This window comes from Camelus bactrianus, chromosome 1 (genome assembly GCF_048773025.1).
Source record: "Camelus bactrianus isolate YW-2024 breed Bactrian camel chromosome 1, ASM4877302v1, whole genome shotgun sequence".
Lineage (NCBI taxonomy): Eukaryota > Metazoa > Chordata > Mammalia > Artiodactyla > Camelidae > Camelus > Camelus bactrianus.
The window spans coordinates 21,664,279-21,678,046 of record NC_133539.1 but is presented as its reverse complement, the minus strand read 5'-3'; the positions used below and the strand labels follow the sequence as shown (position 1 = coordinate 21,678,046).

At 34.5% G+C, this 13,768-nt stretch overlaps 1 protein-coding gene across 1 annotated transcript in view; it reads right to left on the bottom strand.

The window, feature by feature from the left end:
- TMPRSS15 (transmembrane serine protease 15) overlaps positions 1-13,768 on the bottom strand; it is a 107,090-nt gene that overhangs the window by 74,479 nt on the left and 18,843 nt on the right. The window contains exons 7-9 of the mRNA XM_010960134.3: positions 12,748-12,879; positions 6,738-6,846; positions 1,377-1,483 (exon numbers count right to left, since the gene is read on the bottom strand). Coding sequence (XP_010958436.1) covers positions 1,377-1,483; positions 6,738-6,846; positions 12,748-12,879 — 348 coding nt within the window. The remainder of the gene's footprint in view (positions 1-1,376; positions 1,484-6,737; positions 6,847-12,747; positions 12,880-13,768) is intronic.

Below are 13,768 nucleotides of genomic sequence, written 5' to 3'. Positions count from 1 at the left end.
AGTGATCAAAGTATGCTAAAACTTATTATTAATATCACCTTAGCCCTTGGAGAAATTTATATGAACTGGCTTATTTGTCCAGATATGTAAATATTTATGTTGACATTAATTTTAAGGAACTAGATTTATCAACTACAGAAATAAATAGATTATGAAATGGCTGGTCCATTCATTTAAGCCAAATGTGACTTACCATGAGTTCATCTGTTTTATGTCTACTCATGATTATATTTGTGCTTGGGGCTTGTAAAGCACAGTGAATAAATACATTGTGTTTGAAGTCAGAGTCTGAGTCTGATTTCTATCTCCAACACTAACTTTGTCGACTTGTGGTCATTTAACTTCATTAGACCTCATTTTTGTCTCTTGTAATGCATACTTTGCAGATTTATTGAAAATACTAAATAAGAACATTCACATAGAGTCCTCAGTATGATAAGTCCCACCTTAAAAGCACCTAATAAAAAGTACATATTATTATCATATGCTTGGCTAGTTCACAAACCAGTAAGTCAATCAAAAACTTTTATTCAATAGAATCTAGCTTTTAATTACTCATGAGTGCAATGTAAAATCCAAAATTATTAAAAGAAATGCAACTATTACATAAACTTTAATAACAGGTGTCACTTGTAACCTCATCTTAGCTCTGCACTTGACTATTCCCCAAAAGTGTGAGGAAAGCTAGTTATTCCAGGGACTCCATTTCTACATTCTTGCCTTCATCTTTATTTTATTCCTTGCTGGAATTTAACTCCTACTTTTACTGGCTACTATGAAGAGGTCTATGCATTTGGGGACCAGATGGAATAACGTGGGGTAGACACACACATATCATTAGTGCATTCCCTGCCTCTTCTCAGTTTCCATCGATGTCTATGTGCATAATGACAAATGGTTACATAGTAACAATACCATCCACACCTACCATTTACAGAGCCTACAACCTGGTCTAATTGCTTTACACACTGTTAGTAATAGTCCTGCAAGAGACTGAGAAGCAGAGTGCATACTGAACAATAGAAAAAAAAAAAGAGATTCAATGTTGAAGAAAAATCGTCATTTTTTAGGGTTTGAATTTTGTTTAATGGGGAGTAACAGAAACAAAGCATAGTAGAATTCCACCTGATTTTTAAAGCATCAGTTAGAAGAGGATCATGTGAAAGAGTAACTATTTTATTCCTAAGAAGATTGATATCATAAAGCACTAAAATATTAATTTTTATAATGAGTAATGAGGACTAATTTTGTTTTCCTTTCAGTAACTTAAAGTACAAGTTCACATTCAGTTCAATATCAAAGGGAAAACATGTCATTCCAAAAAGTTTTCCACACATTTTCATTTTGATAATGGAGTGTTATTTGTTTTAACTTACCTCTTAAAATCTTGCTTGAACCCACACCTTCATAAATATTTAATACATCTGTATAATATGTATTAAAATAATCGAAGCTCAATTTAATGGAAAGTCCTTGTTTTACTCTGAATTAAAAGCAAAAAAATAGATGATTACACTCTTAACAGTTGGTACAACAGTTGGTATTCTTGAATTTGGATGTATTTTTCTAATTGTGATAAAAAACACTTAACATGAAATAGACATTCAATACATTTTTAAACATATGGAACATTATTTTTGACACAATAAGCACAATATTCTATGGCAGGTCTCTAGAACTTTTCCAATTTGTATGGATAAATTCTGTATCCATTGAACAGTAACTCTCATTTTTTTCTCTCCCAGCCCCTGGCAACCACCATGCTACTTTCTGTCTCTATGAGTTTGAACACTTCAGACATTTCATATTTATGAAATCATGCAGTATTTGTCCTTCTGTGACTGGCTTATTTCACTTAGCATAACGTCCTCAAGGTGCAATCATGTTGTCACGTATGACAGGATTTCCTTCCTCTAATGACTGAATAATATTCCATTGTATGTATAGACCATGTTTCGTTTATCCATTCATCTGTCAACGGGCGTTTAGGTTGTTTCCACCTCTTGGCTATTGTGAATAATGCTGCAGTGAACATAGGAGTGTTTATCTTTTAGAGATCCTGATTTCAATTCTTTTGGATAAATACCCAAATACGGGATTGCTACATCATGTGGTAGATCTATTTTTAGCTTTTTAGGGAGCCTTCATACTGCTTTCCATAGTAATTACATCATTTTGCTTTTCAACCAACAGCACACAAGGGTTCCAATTTCTCCACATCCTGGCCAACATTTATAACGTTTTGTTTTTTTGATAATGGCTATTGCGATTTTGATTTGCATTTTTCTGCTGATTATTGATATTGAGCACTTTTTCATATGCCTGTTGGCCATTTGTATGCCTTTTTTTGAGGAATATCTATTTGAGTCCTTGGCTCACTTTGTAATTGGGTTATTTGTTGTACTTTGCTATTGAGTTTTGTAGGCGTTTCTTACATATTTTGGACATTAACCTTTTATAAGATATATGGTTTGCAAATATTTTCTTCTATTCCATAGGTTGCCTTTCCATTCTATTGTTTCCTTTGCTGTGAAGAAGGGTTTTAATGAGATGTCCTGCTACTTGCTGATTTTTCCTTTTGTTGCTTGTGCTTTTGTTTCCAAATCGAGGAAGTCATTATGAAGATCAACGTTAAGAAGCTTTCGCCCAGTGTTTTCTTCTAGGATTTTTACAATTTCAGGTCTTATGTTTAAGCTTTGAATTCTTTTTGAGTTGATTTCTGTGTATGGTGTAGGACAAGGGTCCAATTTTATTCTGCATCTGAATATCTAGTTCATATTTTAATTTTCAGATATTCAGTTTGGGGAAAAGGTGTTTAGGACAACACCTATTTATAATTCCACTGTTTCACTGAAGTGTAGGTTAGGAATGTGAATAATTCTTGAGTGCTTCGGAAGTACAATGTTCCCCTGAACTCCTCAGAAAGGAGGAAGGCTGAACAATAAAGCAGAGCAGGGGTGATGATAATGTTAAAGACGGCTGGAGGTTGAAAGGGCTGATAATAGAGAGAGAGATCTCATCTCCAAAGCCAAGAAGGAGACTGAGAAGATACTTGGCTTCAGAGGCTGGCTGTGGAGGCTGCTGATTGAATAAGGGCTCCTGGCCAGGGGCATTGCAAGCTAGGAATTTTGGTAAATTATCAGTAGTACCTTGATCAGTTGGGGAATTGGGAACATTCATCACAAATGTAGTTAGTTTTGAAACCCTACGTTTCATTGCTGGGAAATGTCCATGTGGGGCAAGACCTCTGGCTTGGCAAGCCCTGTATTAGGTTCCTGGTGTGGGGCTGGAGTTCAGTCCTCTAGGAGTGAGGCTGACAGCACTGACATGTCAATGACTAGCAGGACAGCATTAAAAACATCTAGACAGAAACTCAGGTTTTTGGATCTGACCAGTTTTTGGTGCTACGGAGGTGATTTTAGAACAATAGTGAGTTATTACATGTGGACCTCGATCCTGGATATCAGATTCAGCAGTTCTGGAGTGGATTTGGGGATGTATATTTTTAAATACTTCAGGAGTGACTGTGATGTGCTATCAGGCTTGAGGGCCACTGGAGGAAGACAGGTAAACCACAGGAGGAAGACAGGGCTGGAAGGAGATCAGTGTGAGGGGGCAGGAGGTCCTTCCAGCCCAGACCGAGAGGAGGAGAGCACAGCAGATGGTGACAGCTGATTATAAAAATTCCGCCTCTGTTGGGTCTCTTTAACGATGACGAAAGTGAGACCTGCTAGTGAGACCTTAAGGGAATCCAGCATCAAAGGTGGAGAAGACTGAAGAAGAAGAAGAAATAAGCAGCCTTCAGGGATGATTTCTGTTCTTTTGATGAAAGTTTTGGTGTCTCCAGGCAAGAATATAGTTAGGTGTTTTTTTTTTTTTTTTAAATGATGTTTTCAAGCTATGAAACTAAGGCATGCAAGAGAAACTCACTAGGAACCTATGTGTTCAGAGGCCCTTTACTTTTTCAAAACAGACAATTGAAGGTAGAAGAGAGAAACAAGTGCATACTGTTTTCTACTTTTCTTCTGATTCAGAAAGACCATCTTTACTTGCAATAAAACACAGGCATTTACAAAGGTGAGATTAATGAGTGAATATTGTATCTGATGTTTTTATAATATTAGACATGGTTGCCTTCTGAATTTTTGAGGGGAAAGGATACTTTTCTAAATGTAACATATATTTTACATTTTTGTATCAATAGTTACTTTTTTTAAAGCCCACTTTAATGGAGCACTTAATATAGTGCTAAGTGTTTTACATTTATTATTACATTTAATCATGATCTTGGCCCCTGTAGTTAAGAGATGTTGAACTCTATAGATACAGAAATTGTGTATCTAAGAGATTGAGTCATTTACCCGAGATCACACATCTTGAATCTAAAGAAGCCAAATCTGAATGCACAGAGACTGTCTCCAGGGCTCACATTCTTAGTTACTGACACTCCGCTACTTGTGGTCTTAATGTAATTCAAAAATATAGTTTAATTGCATCTTAACCCTTTCTCTGCTAGTTTCTTCAACTCCCAAGCTTGTAGGAAACATCACTGTCTTTGCTCTACTTTGATCACAGTTTGGAAAAACAAACTGTCAGGTACAATGCAGTTCTAATATAGTGATCAGTCTTAAGAAGAAAAGATACTTAGATCATTTACATAATTAGTTAAATCATAATTCTATCATGAAGTATAGTATTTATTTAGGGTGATATTTTAGATTCTATGGGTTTTAAAAACATCCCTAGATTAATGGTATATTTCTTAAAATAGCTTTAAAAGTTAAGTAATGAAAAAGGAAGTAAAAAGAATAAAACTGTGTAAATCCCTAATTAACATAGTGTGATTATTACCTAAAAGATGTTACTATTATAGCAAAAATTTATTCTGCTTGCTAATACAACTTCCGTGTAGATTTGACGTAGCTTTGTTAAGAAGTGGATTTGACAATTAAGTTATTATTATTCGGTATTAATAAAACTCCAAAGATTGTGTGAAGAAATCATTGTGCACTTAGGAATGTAGATTAATTAGAAGTTATGTTCTTTCCATGTTCAAAGGAAGTAACTGAAGATTTTTCTAACATTTTCTGCTGACATTTTAGGTAAAGAACAGAATATTTTTCATTTTATTCATGAACAATGATAATAGCCATTTTTAAACCCTTCTTTTTAAATATGATGTGACTATATTTGAAATGATATCCTCTAAATTGTTAATTCTTCACTTGGCAGGAATTACTTAAAATTGCCATTTTTAATACAAAATCTTATCTTCAGCACACAAGTAACATGTTTTTAGAGCCTGAAAACAGAGGAAATTGTGTTCCTATTTATATCACATAACTTACACGGGGCTGAACTCCCAGACAGAGATTGTTTAAACTGAACAGGATGTCCTTCTTTCCCTGAACAAGGCCAAGTAAATGTGTTTAGAACAATCGTCCCTTCATACCTCATCTCATCTCTGGACTATATCTACACAGGGAAACAACCCCTGTGAATCTTCATGGGGCCGTTTCCTATCATTTCTTTGGCAAGAACCCGAGGCTCTGTCGTTTCACCTCCTTTAATTAGCTGTTATATTGATTCCCTGTTTTCTAGTGAGTCATCACAATCATTAAAATAATTACACAGTAGGTCAGATTGGGAAACCATAATCCCATCCAGCTGTTAAGAGAAATGAACTAACTAGAACGCATTTCTCAAAGCGAATTCCACAGAGCACTTGTGCTGAACGCTCTGTGGGGGAAATGTTCAGTGGCTTAATAGGAAATATATACACACATACATACAGTTTACTCTTGGACAGTACTGGCTTGAAATGTGTGGGTCCGCTTATACATGGATTTTTTTCAATAAATGCATTATCCAAACCTAGAACAGAGGGCCAACTGTAGTGTTCAATGTTAAGCATGGATTTTAACTGCATGGGGTGTTGGCACCCTCACCCTCCTGTTGTTCAAGGGTCAACTGTATATTTTTCAGGAGATTTACTTACATCTTGGCTTATTTAAGGCTATGAAAAGTCTTATACTTTTTAAAAGTTATAATGAGTTTATTCCAATGTTCCTTATATTAAATTGAGTACAAATAATCTTTCCTTTGGAATATCTCAGAGAAACATCAAGTACTACTCTATGAAAAATGTTTAGGCAAATATTAAGGTAGATCAGCCATCAGCATTTGACTATTTTGATCATCATAATGATTGGATTACTCAGTTGAATTTAGACTTGGAGGTCAAATGTATAGTAATTGAACTGTTACTCAAGATCCAGCAAACGAGATGAGTACAGGCAGTGTCCCAGCTCTGGATCTGCCATGACCAAATCACACCATAGCAGATTTTCATCCAGATGCAAGCTGAGTGAGAAAGGAACTATCCTGTCGCCAGGATGCAGCTGAGTGAAATACAGTTTCTTGTGATACACAGAAATACATGTGTGCTCTTCATTTTGGGAGCATCTGACTTACGCCAACCATAGGGGAAAAACTGCTATGGAGTCCAATGAGATGGCCCCATTTATCTTCTAGAAAGCAAAATTCCTTTTTAAAAGGTTAAGAATGAGAGAGAAACTTCTTGGATAGGTTACCAGTTGGAAAGGTTTTGCGTCACATTTAAATAGTTACTGAAAACAAGTGTCCAAAAAGTAAACACATTACTAAGGATGGTAAACTTACTGTATCACAGGAAGACTTTATGACTTAAGAATATGGAATAGAAGATGGTATATTACCGTATAATCCACCGGCAAATAATACTTGATTGAGAGGGCTTTGGATAATGGGCAGCATCGAAGGACCCAGCAGATCCAGTCAACAAAAACTTTCCGTCACAAGCTGTGGCTGTGAAAAAATGGCGACTAATGTCAGACAAAAAACGATCTTCGAAGGATTTCTCAAATGAAAGGCGATTCAAACTGGCTAACGAACCTTTATAGAACATGCGACTAAATCTGTATAAAGCTATTTCTCAAAAACAAAATAATCAAATGGAAGTAGATCAAATTTAAAGCTTTAAATCTATTAGCTATTTTCATATATTCTTACATATTCCATTATAGAGGACTTTAGAAAAGCATTCTGTTTCTAAATGCCCGTAGCTAAGTTGCATTTTTAGTATATTCTTCCATAATTGTAAGAAAACAAATATATCTGAATTGTAAACTTCCAATTTAAACAAACAACTATGTTTTGTTTTCTTTTCCCCATGAAATTAGAGCTAGGGTGAATTTCAACCACATGCACCAAGCGACACGTCTCTGTGAAAATATGGTCAGAACATGGCCAGGAAAATGATACACATGGTACAAGTGGCCTGGAGAGAGTCTTCCATTCAGTCTTCTGGACACAACTTTTATCAAATTTCATCACTTTTTCTCCTTTTGTATGCAATCACAATCTAGCTTAATATTTTCATTCAGTATTCCAGTATATGTGTTTTTCCTCGTCAAGACAACTTATTTTCTTCTTTTAATTCTTGCAGAACATTTATTTCACGTACCTCTCTTTAATGTCATGCAATTCATTATTAGTTGTCTTAATTTATGTCTGAGTCATTTCCAACCATATTAAAATCATCTTGAAAGCATGAACCAGGAGTCATAACTTGTAGCTTTTTATTTTATACTTCCTATGTATAGTCTGTGTTAAAAATAAAATTTATTTAATCTTCACAATTTTTAGCTTTTCTTAGGTTATTTTCTGTATACTTAGTTCTGTTGATATCCTATGTTGAATGACTCTTGGAATGTGTGCTTTTTTTTGGTACATTGTTAATTCCTCATATGCCAGACTTGATGGAGGGCCAGGAAATCAAAGAAAGTTACCAAAGTTAAATTGTTGCTCCTGGAATCTGAGTTCTAGATTAAACTAATCCTAAATTGGTAAATGGAAAAGCCCATTGTAATGTTACACAGTTATTCTGTCAAGTTATAAAATACAAGCTATTATATGACATCAAACATTTTTATGAACAAAAGGAAGAAATTGAACAGCACATAGAAATCTTGCTATAAATCTCACATATTGGTTGGCTTTTTGCTATATACTTTTTAAAGACACAAATGGTAAAGGAATGAAAAAAAGTTAAATAAATTTTACGATTCAAAGTCTGTTTAAAAATAATGGCCTAGGAAGTAATTATATTGGATTATGATAGCCCAATTCCCAGCAGGAGAAAAAAAAAAAAAAGGAAAAAAAGAACAAATTAAGAACAAAAAAGATAATAACCCAATCTCACAGACTTCAAGAAATGAAAGAGAAAATATTATGGCTTGTTGAGAGAACTGCATCACTTTTTGTGTAATACTTACTGGAGTAAAAAGGACAATTAAGGCTAATTTGTATGATTTGAAGATTAAACAGTAAAACACGTGACTTTATTAATTCAGAGATAAATCATTTTCTAGTTGTAAAAAAATTTTGTCCTTCATTCTCACCTATCTGCCCATCACAAACCATGCCAAATAAATGGGACAATTAATTCCTTAGTTTCAATGACCATAAAAACGAAAATGGTGTCTGGGTGTATTTTAAGTGATATATGGAGACTTTTAAGCATAGTTTGTCAAGAAACGTGTTGACTCCAAGACTATAAGCAGTGCAAGGAAGTCCACTACTATTGTAAATAGTTTATATTTAAACTCTGATACTTAGGAACCCAGTGAGAAACTTATACGCAAAGCTGGTAGCATTTCAGGAATTCTTCACATCCATTCATTACATATTTTGGGGAAAAGTATCAACAGCTTTCTGCTGCACGACAGGATTCATAATTTTCCAGAAAGCTGAGTTATGTCCCTGATGGCTGAGGTTGTTGTATGTTTGCTGTACCCTTTTTCAGTCCCCTTCTAGACATGTGACTAGACTGCACTTTCCAAAATGGGTCATATGACTGATTCTGGTTAATAAAATGTAGAAGTAATTGAGTTTATTTGCAGATGTGATTTCCAAAGAAGATCTATGACATTCTTCTATTGTCTGTCAATATGGTGGTGGAACTGGCATCCTGAATGCCTACAGAGCACAGCCTCTTGCCATCTTTTTTGGACTGTGATGTAAGTGATAAATGACCTGTAATCATCTTACATTGGTAAGACTGTTTATCATAATATTTAATCTGCCCTAAAGAATATGATCAATTTGCCTGTTCAGTTTTCCATGAAATTGCTGAGTTTTAGTGAAAGTGGGTCACCTATAGGTCAAGTTCTGCTCTAAAGGGCCTCTGGGAATCCTGCATGTGAATAAAGAGTAAGAAGAATATTCTTGAAGATATCCACAATAAAATTACAAGAGTGTTGAACTAGTTACAATAACACAATTCAGAATGCCAAATTATTATCATTTCAAGATGCAGACTTGTGCTAGGGACTTTCTCTTAAATTCTTTCCTTTAATTTCAGGATGTTTTTGGAGAATCTAATTTTATATTAGATAAGCAGGATAGACTTCTGGAAAAACAAATATTTCATCAGCAGCTGAATAAGATTACTGAATGTTCAGGATCATAATTTTTTAGACTACAAAGTGCTATTCCACGAAGCATCAGAAAAAAAATTTTTGCGTGAGAGATAAATGAGCCTGTCAAATAATACCAGGTATTCTATTGCTCTATCTGAAATGCTGCCTGCAGTGGGATGGGATTCCTAAGGGTATGATCTTAGGACCCGCTGAGAGCGCCCTCTGCTGGCTCAATGTTTACTAGTTGTCTGCTCAGGGCACTGAACTCTAAAGGACACGGAAATCGAACACGATCTATGCTCATTCACCCAGGTCCTCTGGGCACATACATGTGAGACATGCAAACAATCAGTGAGGACACTTGCCAACTTCCAAATAGGCCTGAGCGCTGGCCTAAAAGCTGTGAGTCAGCATCTCTTCTTCTCACAGGTCAGCTAAAAAGTGAACTTTCTTTCCTGCTGATGCAATTCACATCAGAAGGAAAACAATTTAAAGAAATCTTGATTCTACTATAGTCAGCTATAAGTTGTGCAAACCTAAATCTCTAAAGACTAGTAAAGGAAGCTGCGTGAGGAAGTCAACATTAATAAGACTCTATTAATAACACAAATTAGAATTAGAGCTCACAGCTGGAGGGTACAAAAGAGAAAAAAGAGAACAAAGGTCAATTTCATAAAGAGAATTCTCTTAAAATGATTTTGTGGTGAATGCAGGTTGATGGACAAGGGCTTCCGTGTAGAAATTACACTACTAGGAGTTCAAGGTGGTGCTTAGGTGAAGAACTCATCACCATTAATGATTAAGTAATGAATGAAACAACTTACATGCCTGAAAATCCTAGACAGATAAAGGTAAAGTAATTGACTGATTTGTCCACTTCCTTATTCCACAAAGGCTTTAAATTCCTTTTCAAAGCTAGGTATAATGCTAACTTTAAAATACAAATAATGGATGGACCTAGAGTTTATCATATTAAAGGAAGTAAATCAGACAGAGAAAGACAAATGTCACATTGTATCATTTATATGTGGAATCTAAAAAAAAATGATATAAATGAACTTGTTACAAAACAGAAAGTGACTCACAAACGTAGAAAACAAATTCAGCCGTACCAAAGGGGAACGCGGGGGAGGGATAAATTAGGAGTTTGAGATAGTTTGGGATTAGCAGATACAAACTATGATATATAAAACAGATAACAAGATCCTACTGTGTAGAACAGGGAACTATATTCAGTATCTCATAGGAACCTATAATGAAAAAGAATATATACATATATATATGTATAACTGAATCACTATGCTAAACTCTGGAAACTAGCACGACACTGTAAACCAACTATACTTCAATAAAAAATAAAATAAATAAGTAAGATACAAATAATGAAAAGAATCAAGAAAAATGGAACATGAGGATCTAGAGGTTTAAGAAAGTGACATGGACAGTGAATTGACACTAAAGTTCATTTAACACAAATCCTTCATGATATTGAAAAATAATAATGCAGTGTGATTGTGTCTTTAGGCAAATTTAGAGGATTTAGTTCTGATACTGAGGTTCGTGTCATGAGTTTATAGTGACTCAGAAGAAGAATTCATGGCCTTATAACTTATTTTAGGATAACTTATAACTTATCATTGAATATTTCTATGGTTATTTTTTGATATGCATGGATACTAATTTATTTTAAAAATGATAAACTCTGTGACAGTGGTGAGCAAATAATAGGTGTGGTTCATTTTCTTATTATTTAATTCATCTTATATATTTTCCCCCATTTAAAGTTACCGATCATCATTACACAGGCTTGAAAGTCCATGTCTCACTTTGATACATATTATTTTTGAAATATAAATCAATATCGCCTTTATTACCTCACGATGGCACACTTGTTTCAGATACTCTCTGACAAGGTTTTGAAAACCACCTAAAAACCGTAGCAAAAAAAAAAAACCAAAAAAAAAAATAGATATTGCTTTCTTCTTCTTTGAGTAACTTGGTTATATAAAATAGATTAAAAAAATTCTGTAGCCTGCACTTTCTTCCAATATGCTCTGAGTGCACTTCAAAGTGTGTGGTTAAACTTTGAAGTCTGAATTTTATCCAAGAACATTTGAATTGGGATTGCTTACTAGAAGCTCTTTGGTCAAGATGCCAGTTTTTGAGCTGGTCTTGAGAAACGGACAGACTGCCTGTCTTTTCAAGTATGTACCAAGTGGAGAGGTTAATTTTTGCAACTTTGGTTGGTATTGGAGCATTCCTCTTCAGTTAACGTCAAGCAACAAGAACAAAGGGTAACAAATAGTAGGAGACCAAGTGTAGCAAATTGTATCTACAGCCTTTACACATTTCAGGAACTAATAGTGCTCGTGGTCAGTTTTTAAACTGACCATAAACCACACCAAAAAATTGATTTCCGCTGTTTAATTTTTCAAAAGCAAATTATAGGCTGGAGTTATGTAATTAGTTCCTCATACTGCTTACCAACCTGTGCTTAATCTACGTGGTAATCTTTCATTACCCAGCTATAAAACGAAGAAATAAGCCAAAGATTAAAGATGTTTAAATCACCTAGATGATTGGCCATGGATATGCCATGTTTGGTGTTTGGTGCATAGTAAGCACTACTTAAGTGTTAGTTAATAATAACAATAACAGTGATTTTTAAAAAATTATTAGCACTCAAAACAGATGCCAAAATTTACAAAGAAAACACAGATTTTTAAAATTCATCAGCCATGAAGATCTTATTCATAACTGATTTTCCTTATTCACAGAACTGCAACTCAGGTACACTCTTTGTCTGTGTTTTGTTTCTTGGCCAAAAGGTGAATAAAAGCAACAATTGGAATTAAGGAGTGGTGATTACTGAGTTAGAGACTACTAAAATGGCAAAAATAAAATGACAGATATTATGATATGAAGGTGAAAAAGTGTCCAAATTCATAATAGTTTGTAATAGTTTAATAAGAGATGAAAAATAATGTCACTTTCTTCCCCAGACAGGGTTAACCACAGCCTTTTTCTATAGTTGTCAAATAGAATTTGGTTTAATCGATTAATATGTTTAATATCATATGATATAGCTTAGAAAACTTTAATATAATTATTTTTTAGATTTTTGACTAAATTATAAACATGGCTATGGAGATAGCTCATTCTCCAGTAGTTTCTGGCACCTGAGGGGTGAGTGTGTGTGTGTGTGTGTATGTGTGTGTGTGTGTTTGTACACAGTGTAAGAAGATGAAAAGGAAGAGGGGAGAGGGGAGGGAAGGTCATTACTTACCACAAATTTTATGGTCTTCATCAGAACCATCTGGACAGTTTAATTCTCCATCACAAAATAAATCAATTGCTATACACTTCAGTGCATCAGCACATGGCCTTGAATCAGGTGGACACTCTATTGAGATGTTTCCTTTTGAAAAAGATTCAATTTATAAGTTTCTTGCACAGTAGATTTAATTTCCAACTAATGAGATGTGTACCAAGTTTGGATATTTATTATGTACTTTTTCATCACTTAGGTAAATATACACTTACTTACAAGCATGTATTTCAATTCCCAAAAGAAGTATTTATTTCATTTAGTGAATCGATTTAATTTGTAAACATTTAGAATTTTAAATTTTGAAAAAAGATACATATTTCTTCATAGGTGTTAAATATGATATTTACTTTGTTGATTTTAACACTGATAAATCAATACTACAGTTTGGACATTTAGCCCCCAGTATTTACACCTCCTAGGGTTGTTACGTATTATACGGGCAATTTATTGAAATGTGTATCATATCATCTGCAGTATCTTGAAGCCACTTCATTTACTTAAAAACTTACTATTTGAAAATATAGTGACTGAAGACAAGGTTTTCCATATTGCAGACCAAAGTTTGTCAAAGAAAGCTATTTTATAGTAAAATAAAACACTTAAGATCCCCAGTGCACTGAGCAAGAGAAACCCAATGGCTATTTCTGTTCAGTATCTCCTTGCTTGGGTCAGAAGTTATTAGTGAGGGGGGGAAGATGCAAACATAGCTCTGAAGGGTTCCATGCCATCCTCTGTCCAGGATCTGATCAATTTGCACCTCTCAGCCTGTCCTGTCCTTCACCTGCTCCGCTTCCTCATTTCTAAATATAAAGATGGACTAAGAAACACATTTTACCTTTAAAATTTGACTTGGAAAATTTAGGTGCAATTCTAAAAATATACTTATATGCCCACTAGATGAACACATATCTTTTTATATTTCTGAGAAATGTGAGAATTTGAATACTTATGTCTATGATTAGAATAACAATGATGG